Consider the following 27,100-nt stretch of genomic DNA (forward strand, 5'->3'; position numbering starts at 1 on the left):
GCCATGGTGTTTTCAGGGCTCTTGAGCGGAGGTGGAGTTAGTTGAAGTTGCTAACATATCACGTGCCATGATAACGAGACTTGGGGTTGCATAGTTGTAAATACAATACAGTTAATGAGTAGTGCAAGACCTGAAGTCTTTGTGTTTATTGAGGGTATTCATGACTGGATTTATTTTCGGGTCTGTTGATTGACTTTACACGGGCCTATGCTGGTAGAAAATTGGGGATACCTGAGCAAGAATGCCTCATGGTTCATATCTATGATAGGACTAACTTGGCTGCTTTTCCTACTAGGCTTAGACTATATTGACGAGGTTGTTTATCTAGCTGGCAGACTCTTCACCTATCGCGGTTTTCTGTATTATTCCGTTGATGTTTGTCTGAGTTGAACCCTTGGATTCAGAGCAATCAGTGTTACCTAAGTATAAGGTAGTGACTATAGATTCGTCCAAGTTTCGAGCACAAGAGTAGTGGGGTTATGATCAAGAATTATATTATGTGATGTTTTCTAGATACATATAGTGGTTGCTATCTATGAACAGGGCGATGCATTTCTCAGTTCTGCTGATATTGATATTTACGTATTTAGACACATAAATACGACTCTTAGACTGACACTTACAGAAACCTTGCACCTCTCTACCTATGAAGGGATCTCAGAGCCCTGCTGAGAAGTCAAACCCTACGAGTAGCTTAGATCTATCCCTGCGGCATGATGATTACATTTGCCGACCAAATGAACTGAGCATGATTTCAATAACTGCTGCCTCTGAATGTATCAAATTCACATCCATGTCTCTAGGGTAGTCAAACTCCGAATGAATCATTGACTGTAGCTAATACGATGGCTAAGCTCAACCCTGGCTTCTGACCCCGGCCACTTAGACCACAAGGACCACTAAGTTAATCACGCTGGCGAATTAGAGGCAGACCGGGCCCACAGAAACCAATGACGCAGGTCGGCCGTGACCTCTGCAGCGCCCGCCTTCAAGGCCCCATTCAAGCTTTCCATTGTAGCCGTCACCGAGCTATTGTACCTGCTACGGTTACGGCTCCTGCTGCTGCTGCTGCTGCTGCGCTACGACATCACCACCAGCCTCCGAGTCTGAACCTGCAACCGTTTCTGTTGCGCCTACTTTGTCGACGCGTCGCCTTTAGAGTTTCACCCCCATTTGAGCCACGTTGTTCAATTCTAAACTTCAATTCTACAATCTATTATGATTGCTTCTCAAACATCTTAACCCTTCATCATCATCCCACGCTTATCGTCGCACCGTCCCTGACGTACGTCAACTTGAGAGCGATATCCACACGAAACTTCGATCGCGACCAACTAGGCCTACGACTTCATATAGAACACCCGCCGTGTGCGGCTCCCTAACTCCGAGATGCATCAACGCATCGTGCCCCAGCTAGGAGCTGTGGCTGCTCTTCTTGCTGGCTTCGGCTTCGCTGAGCAGTATACTCCGAAACATGAAGCTGGGCGATGCGCCTTCCGCGGCCACTGTGGAAAGCAGAGTTTTTTCGGCAAAGAACTTCCATGTGTCGACAATGGGTTGGCTGAAGATCCCGATGAAGAGCTTCGTAACGAACTCGTCGAACTTTGCGGCCAGAAATGGAAGACCGGACCTGTTTGCTGCAGCCTGGATCAAGTGAGTATATCCTACGGACCTCCATCACTACTTCATACTAATCTGCGATACATAGATCAAAGCACTCAAGTCCGAGCTCGGTACGCCAAGTACACTCATTGGGTCCTGCCCAGCTTGCAAAGACAACTTCTTCAACCTCTTTTGTACATTCACATGTTCTCCGGACCAGTCTCTCTTTATCAATGTGACCGATTCTGCCCCCAAGAATGGCAAGCAGCTCGTAACAGAGCTCGACCAGCTCATTTCAGAGAAATATGGCTCTGGTTTCTATGACAGTTGCAAAGAAGTCAAGTTTGGCGGCGCAAACAGCAAGGCGATGGACTTGATTGGTGGTGGTGCTAAGAACTATACCGAGATGCTCAAGTTCCTTGGAGACAAGAAACCTCTTGTCGGTTCTCCTTTCCAGATCAACTTTCCGACTAATTACAGCCACCACGACCTCCACCCATTGGACATGACACCGAAGAAATGCAACGATGAGGACCCTGATTACCGCTGCGTATGTGTCGACTGTCCCGGTGTCTGCCCCAAGCTCCCAGACGTCAAAGACTCAAAGTCTTGCAGAGTCGGTCTTTTGCCTTGCCTCTCATTTGCCTCCATCTTCGTGTATAGCGTTTTGCTGCTAACACTGATACTCGCCGTCTTTGGCCACGTCGCATATAAAAAGTACTCTCAGCATCGTGTTGAAAGGACAAGACTGTTGCATGAATCCTCGCATAGCGATGATGAAGATGAAGGTGGTCCAGTTGACACGGAGGCGATGCGTGAGCGCCCAACTAAGAGATACTGGGTTAACGATAAGTGCGACAAAGCCTTCTACCAGCTCGGTCACATTGCAGCTCGATTCCCTGGATGGTGTATTGGTCTGAGCCTGCTCTTCGTTGCCATCCTTAGTGTTGGATTGTTCCGTTTTGACCTTGAGAAGGAACCTGCCCGCCTTTGGGTGAGCCCCTCTTCTGCTGCTGCACAAGAGAAGGCCTACTTCGACAGCAACTTTGGGCCCTTCTACCGTGCCGAAAAGGTCTTCCTTGTCAACGATACAGACCCATCTGGACCAGGCCCTGTTCTGTCTTACGATACCCTGAAATGGTGGATTGAAGTTGAGGAGAGCGTCAAGAAGATCGAAAGCCCTGTCTATGGAAAATACTTCCAGGATCTCTGCTTCAAACCTTCCAACGATGCTTGTGTCGTGCAGTCTGTTTCAGCCTATTGGCACGCCAAGGGTGGATTTGACCCCAAGTATTGGAAAGAGGACCTCCGCGCATGCGCCAAGAGCCCCGTGGATTGTCGGCCAGACTTCGGACAACCCATTGAGCCCAATATGATCTTTGGTGGTTACGACGACGATGTGGTTGGCGCTCATGCTATCACTGTGACCTGGGTTGTTAACAACGCTCAAGAAGGAACTGATGCCCTTGCAAGGGCTGTTGATTGGGAAAACTCCCTCCGCGACCGACTCCTCGAGGTTCAACAAGAAGCCAAGGAGCGTGGCCTTCGCTTGTCCTTCAATACTGAGATTAGTCTCGAGCAGGAACTTAACAAGTCGACCAACACAGATGCAAAGATTATCGTCATCAGTTACATCGTTATGTTTGTTTACGCTTGCATGGCGCTTGGAACTCCCCTCAAGCATATCTTCCGCAATCCTGCTGTGCTCTTGGTTGAGTCCAAGGTAACGCTTGGCCTCGTGGGAATTCTTATTGTCCTCATGTCGATTGCTGCCTCTATCGGTTTCTTCTCATGGGTTGGTCTGAAAGCTACACTCATCATTGTTGAAGTCATTCCCTTTATTGTTCTGGCTGTTGGCGTGGACAATATTTTCCTGATTGTCCATGAACTCGAAAGAGTCAATGTCAGCTTTCCTGATCAAATGGTCGAGGAGCGAGTTGCAAGAGCCCTGGGCCGTATGGGTCCCTCCATTCTCTTCTCTGCTCTCACAGAAACCGTCGCATTTGCTCTCGGCACCGCCGTCGGCATGCCGGCTGTTAGGAATTTCGCTGCTTACGCTGCAGGTGCTGTCCTAGTCAACGCCGTGCTTCAGATGACGATGTTCGTTTCCTTCCTTTCCCTTAACCAGATGCGGGTTGAAGACCATCGTTGTGAACTGTGGCCCTGGTGGCAAATCACTAAGGCTAGAGTCCACCTCAATGGGGCCAACAGTTTTGCTTCAGGAGGTAGCCGTGGCTCAGACATGGCCGAAGAGAGCTTGCTGCAGGTCTTCATTAAGAATACATATGCCCCACGACTTCTTGGGAAGAAGGTCAAGCTTGCAGTTGTCACAATTTTCCTTGGGCTCTTTGCAGGTGGACTGGCACTCTTGCCCAAGATCCAACTTGGTCTTGATCAGCGAGTTGCTATCCCCGATGGCTCTTACCTGATCCCCTACTTTAATGACTTATACGAGTATCTGGAGACTGGACCCCCAGTGTATTTTGTGACCCGCGAAGTTGATGCCTCCAAGCGAGAACAGCAGCAAGAAATTTGCTCGAGATTCACAACTTGCCAGGACCTTTCTCTTACGAACACACTCGAGCTTGAACGACAGAGATCAGATATTTCTTATATCTCTTCACCTGCCGCCAGTTGGATTGACGACTTCTTCCTCTGGCTGAATCCCATTTATGACCAATGTTGTGTGGAGCACGGCCAAACCTGCTTTGCTGATCGCAAGCCAGTATGGAATACTACACTATACGGCATGCCTGAGGACGAAGAGTTCATTCATTATCTCAAGAAGTTCCTTTCAAGCCCTACGGGCGATGAATGCCCTCTCGCTGGCCAGGCTGCGTATGGCCAGGCTGTTGTTCTTAATGATAAGGGTAACCGTGTTAAGTCCACACACTTCAGAACCATGCATACTCCTCTGAGAAGCCAGGAAGATTTCATTGCTGCATACTCCGCAGCTCGTCGCATCGCTTCTGATATCAAAGAAAGAACAGGCGCGGATGTTTTCCCCTACAGCGTCTTCTACATCTTCTTTGACCAATATCTTAGCATTGTACCGTTGACAGCTGTATTGTTGTGTGCCGCCGTTGGCATAATTTTTGCTGTTGCGACCGTCCTCTTGGGTTCATTGCTCACGGCAGCTGTGGTCTCTGTCACAGTTGTGATGAGCGTCGTGGACATCATGGGTAGCATGGCACTGTTCAACGTGTCTCTGAATGCTGTTTCTCTGGTCAATCTCATCATTTGCGTTGGTATTTCTGTTGAATTCTGTGCTCATATCGCCCGCGCGTTCATGTATCCTTCCCGCACAGTGATGGAAGGCAATAGCAATGCCTTCCGTGGTCGCGATGCCCGGGCTTGGACTGCTCTTGTTAACGTCGGAGGATCTGTCTTTTCGGGCATCACCGTCACGAAGCTTCTGGGTGTCTCTGTACTCGCCTTCACGCGATCAAAGATCTTCGAGATCTATTACTTCCGAGTTTGGCTGTCTCTGGTCATTTTCGCCGCCCTCCACGCCCTAGTCTTTTTGCCCGTTGCGCTAAGCATCGCTGGAGGTCAGGGTTATGTCGATCCAGAAAGCGAAGGAACTGCAGCGCAAGACTTGACCGATAGGAGATGGCGAGCCATCAGGATTAACGATAACAGCGACTCGGAGGAAGAGTCTTAGTATGAGCGCTTCTTTATGCGGCCCGTAGTATGGAGACGCTCTCGACGTAGAGAACGCTCTACAGGGACCAGGGCAAGGACAGCCACAATGCCAACTGTCCATGAACAAGATGAAGAGGAGGAAGAAGGAACAGAAAGCAATGGAGGACCTTCTGGAAGTTCCGGATCTAGGCCATCCCCGGAGCGGCGACCTCAAACGACGAAAGTCGCAACACGACTTAAATGACCTATTTTATGAACGATTTTGGAATCACCAAGATCAGAGTCGCATGCTTGGAACCAGGTGCTTGTGTTGAAATTGTCCTACATGCCAAAGTGCGAGCGCAAAGCAATGGGGCTTGACGTCTTAAGCGCACTAAGGGCTTGGTTTCATTTTTGGGTAGACCCCAAATGGGTGAATTAAGATACAAGCACGGTGCATTGTCTTCGGGGTGTTTACAGGCGTTGTCGTTATTGGTTTCATGTACATGGTAACAGGCTCTATAGCGATCAGAACAGCTTCTCTATATAAACAATAATACAAGCGTTTCATGAAATTACCTATTGACCCAATAACACGGGCCACCTTAGCATTGAACATGTGTTAGTCTCATGGCGACAATTCAATAGACAAGGTTTTTTTCTTTTTCAATTTTTTAATATTATAGTTGTCAGTGGCCTTGCTGATAATTTTGAATTACTCTTGTTCTTTTTGAGTATAGCTATGGCTATTTATTTCGACGGAATAACTGCCAGAGTTTGATAACTGTTGGAGGCGTCCTCGGATGTTGAACCGAAGAGTTTGAATCAGGGGACGAAATGATCATTGCGTAGCCCAAGTGTCTCGGCCGGAAAAGATGAGAACAAGATTTGGGCCGCACTCTGTCATGGATTCTATATCAAAAAAACTGTTTTTACGCTTCTGCCTAAAGCAATGAATTGAGACATACACTTGAAACAAAGATATATTTCTTCGTATGAAGAAGACGCGGGCTTCGTATCCAACTGTCCCCAAGTGACCCCTCCGCCCAGTCCTTATCACAACTTGATAATTGATGACATATCAAATACAGGTATTGCCATGTTGCCATCGCCTCCGAGGGTGATGCAATAGCCTTTATCCAGAGAAAGACTGGAATACTCTACTCGCTTGGTTTTGAGCAATAGACTGTAGGTCACACAGACGGGCTTTCAAGCTCTGAAAAATAGCCTTGACAGCAGAACCGAAGCCTGCTGTTGATTCAGGGGGCTGCTTACTTGTTAGAAAACAGTGTTGTGGATCTGAGTCTAAATGAAAACCTACAGGGGGAATGGTCTTGGTTGTGTCCTTGTCCTGTTCTTGTTCCTTAATCTCCTTGGCCATAACCGACGTTTCAATACAGCTTCCAGTTCCGTTGTCAGGAGGTGTATAAGGAGGCTGGGATGGGGGAGGTGGAAGACCGGAATTCAGGGGAGGGGGAGTCGGAGGGGGAGAAAGCAGCCCAAAAGCAATAGTGCAAGTGGAGGAAGATCCGTTGGATCGATGCCCTGGTCACTGGTCAGGCCTTAAGTGTCTTCGAATAAGATAATTGTCAACTTACCTCTCGTTGACATATTGGAAGTTGGTTGGGGGAAGCCCAGAGAAACTTTGATGGAGTGAGTAGGTATGTGAGAGTGCAACTAGAGTGATGAATATGAGAAGTGATGGATCTTGAAAGGACGGAAGAAAAAAGACAAATAAGATGGGATAACATGCCTTTATATATAGAGAGAAATAAAAATCTAATATTCACCATATGCCTCTCATTAACATGGGAAAATCAAAGTGTGACGATAGAAAGCTTTCATACTCCCAACTCTATTTGTATTTAACTATCATGTCGAATCCATTGAGTAGCCCAACCGCCGAATCAGGCTCTAGGGAAAATCAGCTCAATTCAAAAGCAGAAAGTATATACAGCACTGCTTCACGCAGGTGGCAAAAAGGATGCAAAGAGGCCGCCTTGGATCATGGCGTACATGCTGATAAACACAACTATACCATAACCCAAACTCTGCCTTTGCCTATCCATGAGACATGAAGCGACCCACCAGTACCACATGGGGTACGCGGATGAGATACGACTTATGATTTGAACATGATAGTTTGTGATGGCCAAGAAGGCCAGGAGAGTTTGCACAGCAGCTAGAGTTCTCACAAGCAGCCTGCACTGTTCATCTGTGCCAGAAATCATGGCCCGAAGGCCTCGCGAAGGTTCTCGCATAACCTCTGTTCCTGACTTGATGAGGATCGTGAGCATGGGAGCTGCAAGGAGGAAGAGAGGGATCTGGTTGGGTGTCCAGTATCTAAGGAAGCCAACGTTCCTGTTTTTGTCAGTCATCACTAATTAACTTGTCTGTGGGCACATACCAGTATTCTTCTTGGACGAAGGTGTAAATGCTTGGGAGAGGGCGTGTACACCAAGGACGTTGTTCTTCATTATCTTGGACATTGCAATACCTCATCCAGGCCAGAACCTGAGGCGCAAGAAAACCAACTGCAACCAAGAGTCCGCCAATAACAGGTGCAACTAGCCTCAGAATTTTGGAGAAAGTGAAGCCACCAAGAAGTGCTGTGAGGTCTTTGATGGCCTCCACCGCAAAGAGAACACCGCCAAAGAGTCCATTGCTTCGAAACATACAGGAAACCCCATATAGCAACCCTGCTCCAATGACGAAAATGTTGCGCTTCAGTGAGTCAGGGCCGGCTTTCAGACCCAAAGCAAAAACAAGGTTGGCCACAAAGGACAGGCATGCAAATGTGCTCTCTGCATACGGTGCTGAAAGGAAGAGGCCGCCAGGTGAAAGAATATGCACGGCAGCAGCCAAATATGCAAGTTTCCGATCATTGCATAGCACAATAGTGAGCTGGTACAGCGCCAGAACAGCAATGAGATGAGAAACGTGTGAGATGGCAATCGCAATAATGGCATCCCAGCCCTCAAGTCCAAGTAACCAATTAATGCCACGTACAACAGCTGGCAGTCCAATGCCAAACGCCCACTCCTGCTCGTACACTTTGCCATTCACGGCATCATGCATAAAATACAGCGCGTCCCATCTAGTTAGGCGAGTAGCAAGAGCAGGAACAGGTGTTGTTGGGCCATAGACGACGTTGAAGAAGAGAGATGTTGAAGTATCGTAGTCTGGACCTACAGACGCACCGAGAGCGATGGCCAGGAGAAGACCCTTCCAAGCAGTGAAGGCGGCTGTTAACGAAGATATTGGGCTTGTTTCGTGGTTAAGGAACCCCATTTTGAGTAGAGGGTTGAATGAGCGTGTGAAGTTGGTGATGTGAGGTTGAGCTGAAGGGGTGCGTTACGTGGGGTAGAATATAGTGACACGTTCGCTAATAAACCCTGTAGAAGTGTAAGATCAACACAGCACAACGAATGGTCTAGGTATATGAGAAGACCAGACACCCATTTTGGATTGAGAAATTCAAATATCTTAAATACAGTGTTGAAACATGGAAATGAGAAATATCGTTGCCTGGTGGTGTTCAGTCCATCTCATTCACTAGCAAGTATTGTCACTTCTCATAGGTCACCACCACATATTCCTCAATCATCACCAACCTCACTTATACAATACACATTTGCACCCTCAGTTAATGTCAACATGAACAAAACGTCGGCAGAACATGCCACAAGAAGCTCGTCTCGCATCAAACCAGGAGAGTTTCCACCACTAGTAACCATTTCTCCTCTTATTTCACCTCACAAACTCACAATCATCATCCTTCATGGCCGTGGCTTCAATGCACAAAAGTTCCACCCACCACTTCTCACATCACCTTGTCCCGATCCCTCGATGTCATTTCGTCAATCGCTTCCGCATGCTCGCTTTGTGTTCCCAACCGCGCCTCTAGCGCGGGCGACCAAGTATCGCCGTTCACTTATTCACCAGTGGTATGAAGGAACTGGCGACTGGGAGCCCGAGGCGCGTGGGAACATGCGACCAAGCATTGAGTATATCCACAAGTTATTAAAAAATGAGATAGAAAGGTTAAAAGGGGACGCAGGAAAAGTAGTGTTGATTGGTTTCAGTCAAGGCGGTGCAATGGCGTTGATGAGTTGGTTGCTTTGGGAGGGTCAGAGTCTGGGCGCTGTGGTTATGATGAGTAGCTTCATGCCCTTGGCGGAGACTTTAATGGCAGACGATTTAGGCGATGGCGTTTCAGAAGACGGATTGTTCGAAAGGGGTAGTGAAGAGGAGGCAAAAACTCCACTGCAAAGGGCAATCGATGAGCTTCGTGAAGAGGCAGAGCTTGATCGTGCACCACCAATGTCATCTTTCCCTTTCCTGAAGACTCCTGTATTCGTGGGGCATGGTAGAAAGGACGAGAATGTTGACTATTGTCACGGACTAAGTGCTGCTAAATGCTTGGAGCACATGGGAGTAGAAGTCGAGTTTAAGACTTACCTAGTCTTGAACCATTGGTACTGTCCTGAAGAACTCGGACATGTAACACAATTCATAAATCAACAACTAGAATTATAACCAATCAACATCATAAAGAGGCCTGTTAGGTTTGATTACTCATAAATTCATGATATTCCGCTTATGGAAGGCATTTTAGATAGATAACACCAGACCCTTTTATCCAACACTTTTCAACCACTCATTAAATCTTCTCACCATCGAGAATAACCTTGGCCTCATCTGAAGTCCACCAACTCACACCCTTCTCGCCAGGGTAGCTAAATCGATCCATGCTCTCAGGCTTCATCTCAACACTGTATCCAGGCTCCACAGGGGTGGTGTAGTAACCGTCCTTGATAACAGAGGGGTGGAAGAAGTGCTCGTGGAGGTGGTCCACGTACTCAAGAACAGACAGCTTTCCAGAGACAACGACGTAGTCGATGGTGCTCAGGTGCTGTGTGTACTCGGGAAGACCAACACCGCCGGAGTGAGGAACAATAGGCACACCAAACTTCTTGGCCATGAGGAGGACGGCAAGGACCTCGTTAACACCACCCATACGGCAGGCATCGATCTGACACACATCGATGGCGCCAGTCTGGAGGAGTTGCTTGAAGATGACACGGTTCTGGCACATCTCACCAGTAGCGACACCAATGCCGTAAGGCTTAAGGGCATCACGAACAGCCTTGTGACCGAGGACATCATCGGGGGATGTAGGCTCCTCGATGAACCAAGGCTTGAAGTCGGCGAGCTGCTTCATGTACTCAATGGCCTCAGGAACGGACCAGACCTGGTTGGCATCTGTCATGAGAACATTGCCCCTGTCGTAACCAATGACCTCGCGAGCAATGCCTAGGCGCTTGCGGTCGCGCTCAATGTCGCCACCGACCTTGACCTTGAAGTGTTTGTACCCAGCATTGAGGGTTTCCTGAAGCAGGCTCTTCATTTTATCCTCTCCGTATCCAAGCCAGCCAGCACTCGTTGTGTAAGCAGGCACAGCGCGGTTGTTGAGAGCTTCTTCGAGTCGCTTAGCCTTGGTAGACTCCTGCTCCTTAAGCATAGCGACGGCCTCCTCGGGAGTGATGGCATCGGTGATGTAACGGAAGTCAATGCAGCTGACGAACTCCTCAGGGCTCATGTCAGCGACGATGCGCCAGACGGGTTTGTTGAGGGTCTTGGCCCAGAGATCCCAGACAGCGTTGACGACGGCACCGAGAGCGAGGTGGATAACACCCTTCTCGGGGCCGATCCATCGGAGCTGACTGTCGTTGACAAGATGTCGCCATGTCTGACCCCAGTTTGCGACGAGAGAGGAGAGTGTCCTGCCCTTGAGACGCTCGGCGACGTGGTTGATGGCAGCGCAGACGATGTCGTTTCCACGGCCAATAGTGAAGGTCTATACAAAGTCAGCTACAATCGAGACGGTCTATGAAGGCATTGAGTACTGACCATTCCGTGACCGGTGTATTCAGAGTCTGTCTCGAGGATGCAGTAGGCGGAGGAGTAGTTGCCAGCAGCGTTCATGGCATCGGAGCCGGTTCCGTCGAGAGAAGTAGGAAAGCGAACATCGCGAGTCTTCCAGCCTGTAATTGTGATTTCACCCATGATTGCGGCGGTTTATTCGTATATTTATTCGAAGTTGTAAGTAATTGTCGAGTATGAGAGAGCTCAGTGAAGCATCAGTGACACTCTTGAGGTGGGGTGAGCTCCGAACACGCGGGGAGAGGGGGAGGTTTCAGTGAATGGTGAGGAGTTATGATGAGAGGATCACAGCGAGAAAAAAAAAGAAATACAGAATCGTCAAGATTATAATGAATCAATTGAGGCTAAATAGAGATTGAAGCTGGGAACGTCATGTTTTATAGCTTCTCCCTTTTGCTGGTCCCTTTTTTTCTCCTCCTCCCACAGACTCTCTCATGAGACCTCACCCATTGTCACGATGTGGGGTAAGACAAGAGTCGAGATGCCATGACGACCAATTCCTCAGCGTCTGATTGATGGAATAACGGGATCCGCTCACTGGAAACCCCCATGAAAGTGAATTTGTATATCATGAGAAGCCATCCGCCGGCATGTTCTTGCCGATAAATATGCTTGGGTTTGGAGAGACGAGAGTTGGTGATTGGGGGTGGGTTTGGGGGGAGGGGGGGGAGCAATTTGTTAAGAGGATATCATGAAAGACTTGATCTAGAGTGAGGTTCTGGTGTTGTAGGAAGTACTCATGATTTAGCACCTAAGAGCAGTAAACCCCCGCGACCCGCCCCCGCGCAGCAATTAACCTGGGCTGCTATGAACAATAGTATGAATGGTCTCGGTCTTCCCCCCCGCAGCCAGAATGTCCATTATAAAGAGCACGTAGCTATGGGTATCCAATGCGCTCCATCTCTTCCAGTGGAAAAGGCTGGCTTGAGAGGAAAATAAACCTCGTGACTGAAGTTTATGCTGATGAAACTTTTAGTGCCGTCGCCAAAAAGAATTCCATTTAAATTATTATCCGATGTTGAGTTTGGCCCCACGATGTGTCCCCGCGATCCGATCCGAGTACCCCTCACTAACATGGGATCCAACGCGCACAGAGAAAGTCTGTTAGCAAGTCAGTCGAACTAAAGTATTCATTGATTAAATTCCTCAATCACGTTGAAAATACCCGACGGATAATGAAGCTTCTTTGAAATTGTAACTATGGTCTTTTGAGATTTCTGAAATCCCTCTTATGTATATCATGCCATGTCTTGACCGTTTCTTCGATGTGCACGAGAACCATTCTTCCACTTCACTTCCCCAACCACCTGAGTAAATTAACTGCATACAGTATCCGTCACCGTCCTTGAACAATATACGCACTGTGATTGCTTGACTTTGGACGCTGAAGAAGCCTCGTCTCGTTTATCCCGTCGTTAAAGACGAAGGTTCTTCGTAAAAGGAACCACCGACGGCCTTATTCTACTCCCTAACGCTCAGTGTCTTGTTGATCAATGACGATTAGGATATTCAAGACCGAAGAGAAATATTTGCGTTTACAACAAATTATTGTCAAACCGAAAAAGTGTGCGAAGAGAGGCAGCCAGCCGGCTTCTACCACAGCCAGCACAGCACACTCATGCATATATCTAACTCGCGTACATGAACTGAACTTTTACTTTACTCACAATGGCATTGCCACAACCGATGATCCGGATGGCTTCAGAACAACAGCCCATCGACAAGAGACACGTCTTATTTTACCCCTCTCAATGAGTAAATGGGCCCAGACCTCTCAGTAAGGGTCTTTGATAGATACATACAATACGATATGTATGTAGAGGCACACATGACATGACATCAGCTCGAGCTAGATTCAATCACACGCGACGCGGCAGGGCCATACGGATAACAACCGTTTTGGCACTAGGAAGTAACCTAGTGCGAAGCCTGAGCCTGTGAGGGTGTTGCGGCAGCTGTAAGGCGTTTCTACAGCGCACTCGAGAATGTCTGTCTAGTCGGGTCGGGTGACAGGGCCAGACATGGAAGGGGAAGGGCCTGATTATCAGTTGCTGCAGCGTGTGGGCTTCACCGCTGCAGAGGCGGGTTGGTGGTGGTGGTGGGTGGTCCGAGGTTGTTCTCGTCAGATTCTGGAAGAGTCAAGAGTCAGAGTCGAGGGTGAGTGAATCTTGTTTTGGTGCAGACGACCACAATGATCAAGGCGAAGTAAGTACCGCGGATCAGTTTCCTTTAAGAGAATACAGTACACCCTCGTCTCGGTTACCAGCTGTATGTACTCTACAGTAGCTGTATCTTGCCGGGTCGTCCAATGCCTGTAGTCCAGCCCTGTCAAACTTGTCAAGCCTGTTGGAGTCTGTGTTCTGTTACTGTTGATACCAGAAAAGTTGCAGGTTGCAGGTTGCAGAATCCCAGTTTTTGATCATCCCTGCCTATCCCCAACCCTTTTTTCTTCCCTTTCTTCCCTTCGACCCATGACGTGGAGTATCTCATCCACCTCGTGGTCCTCTTGATTGGACTTCCACTCTAACCTGCAGCTTGGAAGCCACTTTTGGCCAGGGAAGCGGTAAGGCCTTGACTGTGTCTGTCTCGGCTTTACTACGTACATAATTACGACTGACTGACTTGACTTGGCTGACTTGACTCGACTTTACTTATGTACCTTACCTTACCCTGACTGAACTCTCCCTCTCTCCCTCTGCGCAGCTTGCACGATTCGCATTTGCTTTTTCCTACACATACATACATAACTTCGTCATATAACATACCTCACATATCTCTCCCATGTTTGTCTTCCATGGCTGCGAAATCCCCAGAATTCACCAACCAACGTGACCTATATCAACCAAGATACGCTTAACACCCACACGAGTTTCAATTCACCTCAAATTCTCACCCCAAGCGCCCTTGACGACGATCCACGCTTGTCACTCACCTTGCATTCTAACTAAATGCTACATCCTGAAACCGCGGCTCTCAACACCAATTTATGTTCACCGCCCGCCATGGACAATACTCTCACAAGAAGTCACAGTTTGAAGCCTCCCAGGCGCAAACTCCAAAAACCTGACCCGAAACTCAAAAGCCTCAACAAAGCTAAGCGCGGTTCTACCGACTCGACCATGTCTAGCCTCAGCCCTCAGAGCACTATGTCTTCACCGTCGCAACGGCAAATTCAGAACGGCGCTCCCGATTTGAGCGATTCAAAATGGGATCATTATCTTCGGCCAAAGACCGTCTTTGTGCCCTCATTTTCAGAGCCCGAGGACCATCTTCAGCCAGAGATCAATTCACCATATGAACCTCCTCAGCAACACCAACAGCACCATCAGTACCAACATGAGCCTGAACCCGAGCCGCCGAGGGCGTTCTTCAGTTCCCCCCCCACGAAGACAGTCTTCTCAGCGCCAAATCCCGGAATTCCACCATTTGACCCTCCAGGATCACCATCCGCGACCATCATTGGACAGCTCTTCTCTCCCTTCGACCGCATCAACTACCTCGACATCATCTATTATGCGACGCCAGGCCAAAACACCCGTCTTTCGAATCGGACAACTAGAACAGCATGCACTTGCGCGCAAGGCGAAGGATGTGCCGGAAAAGACATCGAGTGCTGAATTGATCGCTGATCAATATAATGCTGTTCTCGAGTCGAGAGATGGTCCCCCAGCGCTGGACTCACAATTACCATCACGGGCATCGACATATTCATTCGACGATACCCCTCTTCAAATATCCCCCCACGGAGTCAAGCGACAGAGTTTACGGTCCTCAAATACGTATTCATCCATGACGGCTATACCCCGTCAGCTGAGGCCCAGACTCAGGTCAGCAGCGACTCATGATACGAATGTGGCTGCGGTTGAAGGAGACACTATTTACTTCAAGCCATATTCATTCTCACCACCGCCATCTCCCGATCAGACCCCCGGAACACCACGAGGTTCTTGGACAGATGAATTCCGACCACCTTCATCATCGGGGCACTCATTCCAGGAAAATATCAGCCTTCAAATAGCGCTCGATCTCCTCACAAGCGAACTTTCATCGGTTGTGTCAGGCCGACCACAGCGAAACGGACAAGATACCGCAGCACTGCAGGTCTGGGTTATGATCGAGGCATACGAGAGGCTACGCGATCAACTAACACGACAACAATCATCAAACGCGGAGGCACAAAAAGTGGCAACCATGTTCGACTGCTGGTTGGCCTCCCTTTACTCGATCCATTCCTCCCTCACAGAGAGCACATTGCCCAGTCCCACAGAATATGCAGGACTAGAAGAAGATTTGGATTAGACTTGAGACAGACATGATGTACACGAGGACATGTGTACGCAAATAACGAAACATTATGGTTACTGGCGTTATGGGCGCGGCCAGGGGGAATAGCCTGGCATTGGATAGGATAAGATAGGACATGACAGGACCAGGCAAAAGCGGCTGGAGCTGCAGATGGGATAGGATAGGATTGGTTGGGAGATACCTGGAGGAACTTGTTTTTTAGTTACTGCACTTTGAATTTACCCTGATCAATTGAGTTTTGGTGCGTATCGTTGCATGTGAGTGAGTTATGATTGAAGACTATCAGCACTGCCACGTTGTAAAGTGCAGATCATTAAGCTAAGAACAGGAACCAGGAGCCGAGGGTTTGAAAATAGATTTCATGATGGTCTTGACGTTTGGGTTGCATCAACTTGATTGTGGCGAGTTGACGATGCTGAATTGAGAATCGCATTGTTGAAAAGAGTCAATGATCTTCCAGGTGTACGCGGACACATTTATAGGTATCGATACCACCATACCTTGATGATAGTGGTAACTATCAGTAGCTTCGAATATAGTACAAGGCGGTTCTATCCAGAATTGGTTTAGCTACCTATACTTTGCTTGTGCTGAGTTAGGTAAACTTTATCAACGGCGGCTGTATGATTGGATTGAATGACGTAGATGCATTTTGCACTGCAAAAGAGAAAGGTTTCAGCATCCTCCTCACCTTAGGAAGACATTGATGGGATTAATCAGTAATAAGTCTGTAGAGACTTAACATACCAAGATACAAAATATAGACAATAGAAGACGTAGGGTCCATAGGAGAATAATGTAATGTCTGCTACCTATCTACGTTGGTGTAAGAGTGATGACCCACCTAACCTAGCTCACGTCAACTTACGCGATGCGTGAACTGCCATCATCTTTCAATAGGCACATAACGACGAGATGCTACTAACGTCACCGACCAATTTCACTACGCAGCTTCAATAATACATCATGGACGACGACTACGGTGCAGATGACGAGCTCCTCGCCGCTATGGCCGCAGCTGATCCCACGCCTGCCGCACGATCAATTCAACAACCCAAGCCTACGAGAATCCAGCAACCTACACCCCAACGTCTAGACAAAGCACCACCAGCTGCCTCCAGCGCGCGTAAGGTCGTTCAGCCAACACCGCAGGCTCTACCTCAGAAGCAGGCTGGCTCAAGTATCCTGGTATCTCCGCGCCAGCGAGGAAATCCTGTTCTTACGAGCATTCGATCTATGCCATGGGAGTACAGCGATATCCCTGCTGACTATGTCCTGGGATTGGGTACTTGTGCTCTGTTCCTGAGGTATCTTTGCGCATCTGTCTATATGTTATCTTGATACTGACCCTTCTTAGTCTCAAGTACCATCGTCTGCATCCCGAATACATCTATACACGAATACGTAACCTTCAAGGCAAATACAGCCTGCGCATACTCCTCACAATGGTCGATATCCCCAACCACGAAGCCTCCCTGAAAGAACTATCAAAGACATCACTTGTCAACAATGTCACCCTAATCCTCTGTTGGTCCGCCGCTGAAGCCGCACGCTATATCGAGTTATACAAGAGCTACGAGAATGCTACATTTGGCGCGATCCGTGGCCAGCAACCGTCCAGCTACGGCGAGAAGTTGGTAGAATTCGTCACAGTGCCAAGAAGCCTGAACAAATCAGATGCGGTCGCCGTAGTGAGCAATTTCGGCAGTTTGAAGAATGCAATCAACGCTGATGCAGAACAACTCGGTATGCTCAACGGATGGGGAGGAGTCAAAGTCAAGAGGTGGCAGTCTGCAGTCGAAGAGCCATTCAGAGTGAAGAAGGCTGCCAAGAGAGGCGCAAAGGCTTCAGATCGATCAGCAAGACTTGACCAGGCTTTGCCTCTTTCTCGTGTCCCTCTACGGGATATGCCCACCGCGGCATCATCTTCGCGACAATCTCCCGCCACAGACACACCTGCTGCAGAAAAGGCAAATGAGCCTGCATCGAGGCAATTCCAGTTTATGGACAACACGGATGATGAAGACGATGAAGAAGCCATGCTTGCCGCTGCTATCGAGGCTTCCAAGAAGACTGCACAGACAGAAGAGGCCACTCGTGCGAGCCAGACTGATAAGGACGAGCAAATCAGTGGCGGTATTGCTGCTGCATTGGCAAGACTGCGAGAGAATGATTGAACCATTTTACTCTAATCTGATCCGAATTCTTGTCGTCCTAGTATCTGATTCCCGAAACCCCATAGAACGGCACCACACTATACTCTACAGAACGCCAACGAACTGCATACAGTTCAATCACGCCAGAAAGGAACATCGACTCTCAGATCGCTCACGATCGTCTGCTACCAAGGAGATCTGAATCGTCTATCCGGACAAGGAGTCATCAATGGCAGCATAGAAATCTCTAGGCTGGGGAATATACTTTGACCATTGGAGTGTGACTATTCCAGGGCCATTACGAGCATCTGCTCAAGAGATCAGACAACGAACATCAGCTGGGTAAACAATCTAAGGCCGCGTTGAGCCATCTGAATCATGGAAAGAGGAGCTCTCGATCTGCCAAAGTCTACCCTCTATGTTTGAGTCCTATAACATAGAAGCGCCAATAGATAGCTCATCCGGGATCTATGATCATGAAAGTTGGCATTTAGTTAAACGAGGTCGCCACAAGATAAATGTACAATAGGGCCGTGGGAACATGAGATATCATACAGCCTCACTCACCTTAACTTTCCGTACATATATATCAACCAATTTAGACCTACTGTCATTATTGAGTTGTTCATAGAGTCACTGTTAACAGCATATCATTCACCACTTGAAATACATATATCACATCTCAGGCGAACCTCGGAGCAACTTGTATTATTCATTTTGGTCCAGAGCTGAGAATATCATCCTTCTAGCTATAATTTCTCGTCGATTGACTTCAGGTCGTAAATATGTACTTCGAGTCATGCTCCAGTTGTTCCATGCTTAGGCGCCTCCATCACGCTTAGCATACTCCTCCTCCATGGCCTCGTCATAAATTCGATCGGCCTCTTTCTCCTCTTCAGTCTTGGGCCTTGTCACGCCTGCGCCAGTGTTTGCGCCTGCACCGGTAGCAACGCCAGTGCTGTGATTCTGTTCTTGTTGCGGGGTTTGAGGAGAAGTGGTTGTTGCGGGTTCTGAGAAAGCGGGGAGACCCATGATGTTTGATTGTGAGGGCTTCGTGTTGTGTGATAGGTCAGAAGAGAAAAACAGGGTCGAAACGAATAAAAATTGTATCTTTTGAAGCTTTTGTCAAGATTTGTAGTTGTCACGATGAATGCCCAAGCCTGAAGGAGTCTCTTATACTTGGTGTGGCAACGGTGTGGCGAGTGAGGTACGTCACCTGTGGCTCAAGCTACCGTGGAACCAGGAGTAAGGAATGACCTCCCAGATGAGAAAGAACTGAGGATCAATTCTAGACTCTTGGTTGAGCTCCGTTTTGACCCGTTGTGACAAGCCAAGAGGAGCTGGTCCGGGCTGGCAGTTTACCGTTGTCAGAGTAAAGCTTTGATTGGACACTTGATGCAAACTCGGGCCATTGTCGATCAGGGTCTTATTGTGACATCATTTCGGAGGCTTTATTCTTCTCATTCTTAACAAGCTTGCTTACAAGAAGTGGAAATTAATTTGTAAACTTCTACAAAGTTACAGTCTTGAGGAGAATGAAGGTGGTATACAAAATCACCGCAGTGTACCTCTCATCCAGTTGGATGCCATCAGCTCTGACTGAGCCTTAAAACAAATCAGGGTATTTACATCTGCGAACATGTATCGCTTCTCCAGATTCCAAGGTCTTTTTTACACCCAAGCTAGAATTCCCGAGCTTCACCAATATCGCAAACATCAAATACACCCACCTCGGGTAGGCCTCTCTTTCGTAGAGCTGTCTTCAGCATCTTGGGTGGTTCCAGAACTTCCTCCAACGTGAGCGCCCACGTGCCCCAGTGAATTCCCATTGCACGCTTGCATTGTGTATCGCGGAAGATCTCAACGGCGTCTGCCGGGTCCGCATGCACAGGCGAGAATGCCACACGCGGATGATAGGCACCAATTGGAATCAGGCCAAGGTCAAAAGGTCCCCGGAATTCGCCAATCTGTTTGAACTGAGGGCATCTCGGAAGATGATCATATTCGGCACTGTAGTCATCGGTCCCAGGAGGGAGACTTGGGACTGATCGGTAGCCCGTGTCGCCACCAAACCAAACCGACTTCTCTCCAGATCGAACACCCCACGAGCACCATAGGGTAGTGTCGCGATCCCACATGGTTCGCGCCGAACCGTGCTGACACGGCAAAGCCATTATCCTTGCGCTGATCTCGCGGGGACTGTCCCCATCCTTGACTGTGACAGTGAGGTCGGCATCCTCCCACCAATCGAGCTCAGTAACATGGTTGATGCCAGACTTGCGGAACCATGTCTCCAGACCCAGACCAACAAAGAATTGTGCGTCTGGGTGATACTTCTGGACCTCGAGGATGGAAGAGTGTGAAAGGTGGTCGTAATGGGAATGGCTAATGCAAACAGCGTCAATGATCGGAATATCTTTGATATCGCATGGCTTGGGTGTATATCGCTTTGGTCCCATGAAGTCGAATGGAGAGCATCGGTCCTCGAAGACAGGGTCGAACAGAACGCGCAGGCCAGAAGGGAACTCGACGTAGTAGCAAGCATGGCCTAGCCATGTTGCGCGGATCCTATCGCTTGTTTCGCGCTCGGTATTCCACTGTGGCTTTACCACTGGCACAGTTGGGGGAGTCAAATCGGGGTGCTTCATGTCGCCAGTGAAAGTGGGCCTAGAACGATATCATCAGTTTCTGGAGGACGAAGCGCTTTTGACAAGATAAAGTCCTCACATACCACCAGACTCTTCGCACCATGGTACCGAAGTTGGGACTGTATGCATGTGAAGGATAAGGATTCTTGAAGCCCACTAGAGAGCCACGCTTGAGGAGATGGTGAGGGTTGGAAACAGCTTCATCTGGCAGAGCTGATCGACCCGGTATTTTGGATACGGCAGTGCTAGAGGCGATAGATCCTCCAGATGAGCCAGGTGCATTCCTTGTAGCCAGCTCCGGAGGCTTCAATTGAGCTGAAGCAGCAGTTGCGGTTGGAGCCATGATGGAGGAGGATGCTGAGGAAAAAGTTGAGTATGCGGAAGCAAAAGCCAAGGGTTTAGTATTTTTCGTTGATCCAAAATGATAACTCAGTTGACGGATCGTCAAAGAAGTACGCGGCATGTGTTAGCTATGTCCCAAACCGGAGGCTTCGGACTTTAGCAGAGTTACAGTTGCACGAGGTAGGGGTTGATTGGACCAGGGCAACGCAACAAGCAAGATTATTTGGCATCCATTGATGAAGGGGAAGACCAAGAGAGATGAAAAAGGAAAGGGAGAGAAGAGAGAAGATGAGGAGGTGGTGGAGATGTAGACGTCAGGTAAAAAATATGGAGAGACAGGGCAGAAGAAGAGGCAGAGGCAGAGGCAGAGACAGAGACAAGAGAGAGAGAGACGCTGAGAGAGAATGGGTGAAGGAGCTATGACCTTTGGAGTCTAGGCAAGTACACTCCTCGGGACCAACAATGGAAGCATCATGGAAGCTACCGAGAACTAACTTGCCGAGATTAGCACTAGGTAGGGTCCATGGCCATGAAAGTAGACGGGATAAAAACCTGGCGGAGTTAACACTGAATGTTGGGCAGTTATGCAGCTGAGACACGAATATGATACATATTCACAACAGCAGCCAGTAGATAGTCTAAGCAATACTCACTCAACGGCTCATACTATGGCATACTAGGTATTCATCCAATCTGTAGGCAGCCTGAAACATGACAATCACAAGTTCTTCAGCTTCATCATGATGCCTCACTTTTTTCATTCATAACTCCATCCCCCAACTCAATATATGCCCTACAGGGCCTTGGCGGAGTTTGCATCACTTTCCCGCTCGCAAATTACAACCCCCCGACTCCCCGACCGGGGCAATTAAGTGGATCTTCCGAGGGCATCCGGGGGAATAAACGAATCCGAATGCAACAGAAGCCTTCTATTGTATCCTGGTCTCGTTCTAGCAAGCTTCTGATCCATAGACTCTACTTCGTATTATTCACTCCAATATCAAAGCTCATAAGATATATTATAATACGACCCTACAGAAAAGAGAGTTATATCTACTGAGTACTCACGAATCATTGCAGTCATCGAGCTAGCTACCCCTGCTGGCATCTTCGGGAACCCCCTGACAAGGTGCTGACCATCCTTGTCGCCGCCATGTGGTGCCCATGCCTGCCATGCTACGCACGTTGTCGTCAGCTTATTATGTATTGCAACATTGATAATCGAGAAATAACATCGTTGTGCTTTTTCCGTAACTAGAATTTTCGTAATCAAGGCCAACTATATCGGATAGCCTCGTGGTATCTTTCCTAAAAACACCAAAGCAAACCACCAGGTATCTACCATTACTAACATGTCATAATGCTCAAACCCGCGTTCATCAAAAGCATGTCCACCAGAGATGGAGCATGTATGTATACTTGAGACAGTGACCAGTCAGACGAGATTGTGTCCAACCGCTCTCACTCATCCATCAGTCGACCAATCATGAAGCCAAACGCCATAAAACAAACCAGAAGGCCGCCCGAAACATTAATCGTCATCATAAGCGTCTCAGAAGATTGCTTCATGCATAGCTCTCATCACATATCCATTTGTCGAGTCTCCTCACCCATCTCGTCACTACCGAGCTCCTTCTCGAGCTCGTCTGCTACAAAGCCCTCGTAGTCATCGAGGTTCTTTTGGACATGAATCTTGAACTTGATGACATCGTTGAGCATTCTGTCAATCTCCGTGTGAAGCTCTTCTCGGAGAGCGTTGGCCTGAAGCACAAGTTGCTCGTATCTGTTTGCCCCGTTAGTACTTGCGACTTCAGTCAAGAGCGCTTGTTCACTTACTCAATTGTTGTGTTGATCTCACGCTGCTCCAGAATTTGCACATTCTCAGACAAGCCAGCTCGCATACGTGACAGTTCCTTCTCCATCTTCTCAATGTGTGCGTCAGAGGCCATCTTCTGTGCTGTCGACACCTCTTTCGTTCTTTCATACTCCTCTTCTGCTGCTCGAACACGGTGGTTGAGTGCCTCCACTTCACTGCGCCTGTCTTCGATGGCCTCCTTGATGCCATCAAGCAGATCGTGATCCTTCATCATTTCTTCCATCGCTGCTGCTCGGCGATCTGAGATTTCCTTGCGCAGCGATAGGAAGCTGTTTCGGATTTGTCCGCGAAGGTCCAAGTTGAGAATATGACCTGCTTGGTATCCAGTGGTGGCGTCAACAAGGAGACGGTCCGCAGACGATGGGCCTGATGACCCCTTCAAGTTGGTAGAAGTGTAATCCGAGCTATCGGCCACCATGACCTGGAGCTCAAACTCCCTGCCCTTGGCGTTGGCTGCCGTCGAAGGGATTAGTGCAATCTGATACGCCATTGTGTTGTATCGATCCACCATTTGCTCCAATTCATCTAGTTTTCGGCTCGCCTCAGTCTCTCGCTCCGTCACCTTCTTCTTTACTTCCTCCAGTCGTTGGCCAGCTGACTCAATGCCGCGCTGCAATCGCTCCCGCTCTGCAGTCATGCGGTCAATATCCTGCATGCTGATTCCTTGGGCATCCACAGCTTTTTGTAGGCTTCGTCGCTCCTCGTCGGCCTCTTGAAGCTCTTCCATGAGTTTGTCGAGCTCTTCTTGAAGGACTTGAGACCGGCTCTCGTACTTCTCGGACCTTTGCATTGCCAGGGCATTATACTCCTCAAACTTGATCTTATCCTCCTCCATAATCTTGAAGTGGTTGTCAAGAACCGCAGGGTCGGGTGTCGACTTTTCCAAATCCTCGATTTCCTTAAGAAGTCGTGCGTTTTCAGCTTCTAGCATTTCGAGTTCTGATGTGTATTTGGAATTTGATCGCTCAAAGGCGGCTGCCATGGATTGAACATGGGGGGCCAAAACACGTTCAGCCTCTTCATCACCCATATCCTCGTCCATGGCCAACCAATCCCGGTAACCATTACTGAGGAAGTCAAAGATGATGCGGTCACCACTAACGTCAATGCCACTCTCCATACAAGCCTCATCGTATTGGCAGTTCACATAGCCGTCGAGCATCTGTGCGAGTTGCATCATCCAGTGAAGAAGGCCAAGGAATGTACTCCAGTTCTGACCTCCGACAGCAGCAATCTGACTCTTTGTGATACTTCTTTCGAAAGGATATCGCATTTGCTTGAGTAGAGGAGGCACTTCCTGGTCGATATTCTTCTGGAACTTATGGCTGGGGTCTATACGATGATAGAGCCACTGGAACATGTAGTTGAAATCCTTCTGCGTCGGCGATTTGAGCACATTTTGCGAAAGAACATGCTTCATCTCCATTTCGAAGTTGTGTTGGACCATGTATTCTAAAATTTCTTGTCCAATACGAGCTTGAAAAGATCGATCTTTCAGGGGTCGCGGGTCGCGGGGTACACCAGCTGGGGCAGGCGTAGTTTGAAAGAAACTCTGGTGCGTCGTTGGAGGAGCGGTAGATTGACGAGGTCGGTACACGCTGCTGCGCCGATCGCCATCAGTGGAAGCTCGTGTTGTAGGATTTGGTGTGAAGGCGGAGGCTTTAGGCGCAAACGAAGAGCGCTTCACCGACGAAAGGCCAAGGTCAGCAAGATTGGTTCCAGATGACGATCGTTGGAATAGAGGCTGGTTAGGTCGTGGCATGGCAAGGGATTGCCTAGATCCCGACATGGAACGGACATGACTGCCTGGGTAATTGCCGCCAATATTGGAGCTGGATCGCTTCATAGTCGAACCAGGCTGCGGAATGGCGCTGTTTGCATTAATACCACCAAGGGTCTATGGTGTAGGTTAGAATCAATATTGCTTTAGGGTGATGCGCGGTAATGGCGGTCTACCAATTGGGCGCAAAAGCTGGTAGAAGATATTCAGTATTCGTACCTCTCTGGGTCTACGGACGCTCCAAAGGCCCGTATCTTGGGACATGATCTAGTGAAAGGGGAAGCAGGCGACTGCAATGAGGTGCATGCGCAAAGCAGGCGACTATCGTGAGTTGTTGTATACGCGGAGGGGTCGTCGTGATAATGTTGTTGATGTAAAGTGGGATGTGAAAATGCAGAATGGCGTAAAGTCAGGTAAAGAGAGTAGGGTAGGGGAGATTAGGCGTTACAGAAGTGTTGCTCGGGAGGAAAGTAAACAAACCATTAGCTCAGCTTGATTGGTCACTAACTTCTGTGTTGTCTCTGATGGAGTAACGGTTGAGTTGGCAAAAGTGGGACATTCAATTAAGTAAGATTACACGTGATCGCATCTGCAGCCTCAATCTGATTGTGACGGGAACCGTTTGCGGTACGTACCAGTATCTCGGCAGGTCAATTGGGAGAAGCCTCGGTACAGACCCGGTCACGCTTCCGACTGCACGCCTCCACGTTCTTGAAGTCCACGGTCCGGCCTCCGCAAGCTGAACTAGCACATGCATTTAACGTTCCCATCATCATCGCTCAAGTCCCTTCAGGAGTTTCTTCTACAACTTCTTCCCATTGCGACTCGGGTTATGTGGTGAGAGCCGTCTGACGGCTAAGCATCAATCATGGCTATTCGCGAGGATCTCGTATCCTCTGCAGTAAGTTGACCTACTCCCCCAGCCACCAAAGCTACCGGAATAGAACCCAGCAGATGCTAACTCCTGAAAAGACCCAATGTCAGTATTGACTCCGATGCAACCATGACGAGTGCGCCGGCTAACCTATCGCAGTTCTCCAGGACCCAAGTGTCGCGTCATCCTCCGTCGAGAACCGCATCTCATTCCTTCGAAGCAAGAACCTGACCCAAGAAGAAATCGACGTTGCGTTGGCACGAACAGGCGGTAGCGCACCTCCAGCTCCCAACGCGCCTTACCCCAGCGCTCCCGCCGGCCCTCCTCCTGGTCAACAATACTATCCCCCCTATCCACAGCATGCCTGGCAACCACCGCCACCTCCTCCCCGTAGGGACTGGAGAGACTGGTTCATCATGGCCACAGTAGTTGGAGGCGTCTCTTATGGCCTCTATGAGTTAGGCAAGGTTTGTGCTTGTCATAGTAGCGATTTTGATGATGTAAGCTAACTTGCGATCAGCGCTACGTATATCCAATGGTCGCGCCTCCGACACCGGAGAAATTGGAACAAGATAAGAAATCGATCGAGGACCAATTTGACCGAGCTTTCACGCTTGTTGAGCAGCTTGCGAAGGATACGGAGAGTCTGAAGAATGCCGAAAAGGAGCGAACCGAAAAGCTGGACGCGGCAATCGCGGACCTGGAGACAGTCATGACCGATCTCAAGGCTGCGAACCGTCGTCGGGAGGACGATGCGACCCGAATTCGCGACGAGGTTCAGTCTCTTAAGGACGCGATTCCCAAGGCTCTAGAGAACCAAAAGGGCCTGACTGATAACCGGCTGAAGGAGATCAACACTGAGCTCACCAGTCTCAAGACATTGGTATCTCAGCGCATGACCACCCCCAGCAGCAGCACCGGCTCTTCAACCGTGAACACTTATATGCGAGGTACAGCCGGAACTGTCGGTGCCAGTGGAAGCTCTAGCGCAGCTACTCCTGCTGCCTCTACTTCGATTCCTGCTGCTAAGACCAACGGAGAGAAGGCCACAGTTGAATCAGCTACTACCACTCCTGCTGCAGAGGTCCCTAAGCCTACATTCCCCTCTGCTCCTCAACTCAACCGTTCATCCTCTCCTCTTGCCAACATGACCGGCAAGAAGTCTATCCCTGCTTGGCAGATGGCCATGGCTAACCAAAATGATACATCGTCGACTCAGGTCAAGGCCGACGAGTCAAAGGCTGGGGCTAGCTCCAGCTCTTGAAACAGTGAAGAGTATATTTGACCATAATTGTACAATATTTATGCATCCATAGTTTTGGAATCATCGGGTCTGTTGAATGGAGGTGTTTACGTGGCGGGATGGTTTGGTATTGTAGCGTTATATCACCATTGTCAATTTTACCACATTACTTTTTTGAGCCTAACTTACAAACAGGTAATTATACTTTCATCTGTTGTAGATGTGGCAGGCCAAGCGTGATCCATTGATAATGACAATACAAGCCGTAATAATTCTTCAAAGTTAGCAAAAATCCTCCGAACCCTGACAGGTATTATGAAGATATTACGATATGCAAGATGCTTGATTTGGACAGAAAAGCCTGCAAGATCCAATACCAATATCGTTTTAAGTTCCGCGCCTAGTTGTTTGCTTCTTCCCACCTCGCGTGCGCTTACATGCATCCCCTTGCTATCGCGCATGCACTCAACCTTGACGCTTCCCGCAAGAATTACCACTTTGGGCTTGATGAGCCTACCAGTCTCATAGCCCACACTCGACCAACGCATTGACCGTTGAAAGCGTTCATCTCAAAGCCAGTAGTCTAGTAAATGAAGGCAAAATAAGAGTTCGTCTTGTCAAATTTACTGGCCAATCCCCGCAATATAACTCTGGTTCTGATGCCGAGGAGTCTCATTCATGTCTGAAGCGCTAGTTGCAACTCC

The 27,100-nt window shown here is 48.7% G+C and overlaps 11 protein-coding genes across 11 annotated transcripts; 5 read left to right on the plus strand and 6 right to left on the minus strand.

The window, feature by feature from the left end:
• Window positions 1-1,017: 1,017 nt before the first annotated feature.
• FVEG_03855 (hypothetical protein) lies at window positions 1,018-5,815 on the plus strand. Its single transcript, XM_018891521.1, has 2 exons — window positions 1,018-1,653; window positions 1,709-5,815. The coding sequence occupies exons 1-2, from the start codon at window positions 1,390-1,392 to the stop codon at window positions 5,264-5,266; spliced, it is 3,822 nt and encodes a 1,273-aa protein (XP_018748046.1). The 5' UTR covers window positions 1,018-1,389; the 3' UTR covers window positions 5,267-5,815.
• A 546-nt stretch (window positions 5,816-6,361) lies between these two features.
• On the minus strand, window positions 6,362-6,837 carry FVEG_15349 (hypothetical protein; the record flags this gene model as incomplete). Its single annotated transcript, XM_018904473.1, has 3 exons — window positions 6,362-6,493; window positions 6,548-6,771; window positions 6,825-6,837. The coding sequence occupies 3 exons, from the start codon at window positions 6,835-6,837 to the stop codon at window positions 6,362-6,364; spliced, it is 369 nt and encodes a 122-aa protein (XP_018748045.1).
• Window positions 6,838-7,036: 199 nt separating this feature from the next.
• On the minus strand, window positions 7,037-8,568 carry FVEG_03854 (GPI mannosyltransferase 2). The gene is made up of 2 exons (XM_018891520.1): window positions 7,634-8,568; window positions 7,037-7,587 (listed from the first exon to the last, which is right to left on the minus strand). Exons 1-2 carry the CDS (start codon window positions 8,515-8,517, stop codon window positions 7,191-7,193), a joined length of 1,281 nt encoding a protein of 426 aa, XP_018748044.1. The 5' UTR covers window positions 8,518-8,568; the 3' UTR covers window positions 7,037-7,190.
• A 756-nt stretch (window positions 8,569-9,324) lies between these two features.
• Window positions 9,325-9,810, plus strand: FVEG_03853 (hypothetical protein; the record flags this gene model as incomplete). Its single annotated transcript, XM_018891519.1, has 2 exons — window positions 9,325-9,729; window positions 9,784-9,810. 2 exons carry the CDS (start codon window positions 9,325-9,327, stop codon window positions 9,808-9,810), a joined length of 432 nt encoding a protein of 143 aa, XP_018748043.1.
• FVEG_03852 (mandelate racemase) lies at window positions 9,755-12,109 on the minus strand. The gene is made up of 2 exons (XM_018891518.1): window positions 11,140-12,109; window positions 9,755-11,086 (listed from the first exon to the last, which is right to left on the minus strand). The coding sequence occupies exons 1-2, from the start codon at window positions 11,293-11,295 to the stop codon at window positions 9,890-9,892; spliced, it is 1,353 nt and encodes a 450-aa protein (XP_018748042.1). The 5' UTR covers window positions 11,296-12,109; the 3' UTR covers window positions 9,755-9,889.
• A 485-nt stretch (window positions 12,110-12,594) lies between these two features.
• On the plus strand, window positions 12,595-15,731 carry FVEG_03851 (hypothetical protein). Its single transcript, XM_018891517.1, has one exon. It carries the CDS (start codon window positions 14,467-14,469, stop codon window positions 15,469-15,471), a length of 1,005 nt encoding a protein of 334 aa, XP_018748041.1. The 5' UTR covers window positions 12,595-14,466; the 3' UTR covers window positions 15,472-15,731.
• A 603-nt stretch (window positions 15,732-16,334) lies between these two features.
• On the plus strand, window positions 16,335-18,722 carry FVEG_03850 (DNA excision repair protein ERCC-1). The gene is made up of 2 exons (XM_018891516.1): window positions 16,335-16,784; window positions 16,835-18,722. Exons 1-2 carry the CDS (start codon window positions 16,444-16,446, stop codon window positions 17,652-17,654), a joined length of 1,161 nt encoding a protein of 386 aa, XP_018748040.1. The 5' UTR covers window positions 16,335-16,443; the 3' UTR covers window positions 17,655-18,722.
• Window positions 18,309-18,997, minus strand: FVEG_15348 (hypothetical protein). Its single transcript, XM_018904472.1, has one exon. It carries the CDS (start codon window positions 18,663-18,665, stop codon window positions 18,453-18,455), a length of 213 nt encoding a protein of 70 aa, XP_018748039.1. The 5' UTR covers window positions 18,666-18,997; the 3' UTR covers window positions 18,309-18,452.
• Window positions 18,998-19,041: 44 nt separating this feature from the next.
• FVEG_03849 (hypothetical protein) lies at window positions 19,042-21,045 on the minus strand. Its single transcript, XM_018891515.1, has 2 exons — window positions 20,365-21,045; window positions 19,042-20,300 (listed from the first exon to the last, which is right to left on the minus strand). Exons 1-2 carry the CDS (start codon window positions 20,742-20,744, stop codon window positions 19,316-19,318), a joined length of 1,365 nt encoding a protein of 454 aa, XP_018748038.1. The 5' UTR covers window positions 20,745-21,045; the 3' UTR covers window positions 19,042-19,315.
• A 782-nt stretch (window positions 21,046-21,827) lies between these two features.
• FVEG_03848 (kinetochore protein NDC80) lies at window positions 21,828-24,781 on the minus strand. Its single transcript, XM_018891514.1, has 3 exons — window positions 24,499-24,781; window positions 22,460-24,396; window positions 21,828-22,406 (listed from the first exon to the last, which is right to left on the minus strand). Exons 1-3 carry the CDS (start codon window positions 24,541-24,543, stop codon window positions 22,205-22,207), a joined length of 2,184 nt encoding a protein of 727 aa, XP_018748037.1. The 5' UTR covers window positions 24,544-24,781; the 3' UTR covers window positions 21,828-22,204.
• Window positions 24,782-24,927: 146 nt separating this feature from the next.
• FVEG_03847 (hypothetical protein) lies at window positions 24,928-26,623 on the plus strand. Its single transcript, XM_018891513.1, has 4 exons — window positions 24,928-25,180; window positions 25,252-25,258; window positions 25,313-25,620; window positions 25,674-26,623. The coding sequence occupies exons 1-4, from the start codon at window positions 25,148-25,150 to the stop codon at window positions 26,415-26,417; spliced, it is 1,092 nt and encodes a 363-aa protein (XP_018748036.1). The 5' UTR covers window positions 24,928-25,147; the 3' UTR covers window positions 26,418-26,623.
• The last annotated feature ends 477 nt before the right edge of the window (window positions 26,624-27,100 follow it).

Source organism: Fusarium verticillioides, chromosome 2 (genome assembly GCF_000149555.1).
Source record: "Fusarium verticillioides 7600 chromosome 2, whole genome shotgun sequence".
Lineage (NCBI taxonomy): Eukaryota > Fungi > Ascomycota > Sordariomycetes > Hypocreales > Nectriaceae > Fusarium > Fusarium verticillioides.

Coding starts and splice junctions, on each gene's coding strand:
- FVEG_03851 (XM_018891517.1), top strand. CDS start 14,467: ATGAACCTCCTCAGCAACACCAACAGCACCATCAGTACCAACATGAGC.
- FVEG_03855 (XM_018891521.1), top strand. CDS start 1,390: ATGCATCAACGCATCGTGCCCCAGCTAGGAGCTGTGGCTGCTCTTCTT. Junction 1,654..1,708: donor TTTGCTGCAGCCTGGATCAA/GTGAGTATATCC, acceptor TGCGATACATAG/ATCAAAGCACTCAAGTCCGA.
- FVEG_03854 (XM_018891520.1), bottom strand. CDS start 8,517: ATGGGGTTCCTTAACCACGAAACAAGCCCAATATCTTCGTTAACAGCC. Junction 7,588..7,633: donor TTCGTCCAAGAAGAATACTG/GTATGTGCCCAC, acceptor TGACAAAAACAG/GAACGTTGGCTTCCTTAGAT.
- FVEG_03849 (XM_018891515.1), bottom strand. CDS start 20,744: ATGCCGCGTACTTCTTTGACGATCCGTCAACTGAGTTATCATTTTGGA. Junction 20,301..20,364: donor ATGGTGCGAAGAGTCTGGTG/GTATGTGAGGAC, acceptor ATATCGTTCTAG/GCCCACTTTCACTGGCGACA.
- FVEG_03848 (XM_018891514.1), bottom strand. CDS start 24,543: ATGTCCCAAGATACGGGCCTTTGGAGCGTCCGTAGACCCAGAGAG. Junction 24,397..24,498: donor GCGTCCGTAGACCCAGAGAG/GTACGAATACTG, acceptor CCTACACCATAG/ACCCTTGGTGGTATTAATGC. Junction 22,407..22,459: donor GAGATCAACACAACAATTGA/GTAAGTGAACAA, acceptor CGGGGCAAACAG/ATACGAGCAACTTGTGCTTC.
- FVEG_15348 (XM_018904472.1), bottom strand. CDS start 18,665: ATGGGTCTCCCCGCTTTCTCAGAACCCGCAACAACCACTTCTCCTCAA.
- FVEG_03852 (XM_018891518.1), bottom strand. CDS start 11,295: ATGGGTGAAATCACAATTACAGGCTGGAAGACTCGCGATGTTCGCTTT. Junction 11,087..11,139: donor AATACACCGGTCACGGAATG/GTCAGTACTCAA, acceptor GACTTTGTATAG/ACCTTCACTATTGGCCGTGG.
- FVEG_03847 (XM_018891513.1), top strand. CDS start 25,148: ATGGCTATTCGCGAGGATCTCGTATCCTCTGCA. Junction 25,621..25,673: donor GCCTCTATGAGTTAGGCAAG/GTTTGTGCTTGT, acceptor ACTTGCGATCAG/CGCTACGTATATCCAATGGT.
- FVEG_03850 (XM_018891516.1), top strand. CDS start 16,444: ATGGACGACGACTACGGTGCAGATGACGAGCTCCTCGCCGCTATGGCC. Junction 16,785..16,834: donor ACTTGTGCTCTGTTCCTGAG/GTATCTTTGCGC, acceptor GACCCTTCTTAG/TCTCAAGTACCATCGTCTGC.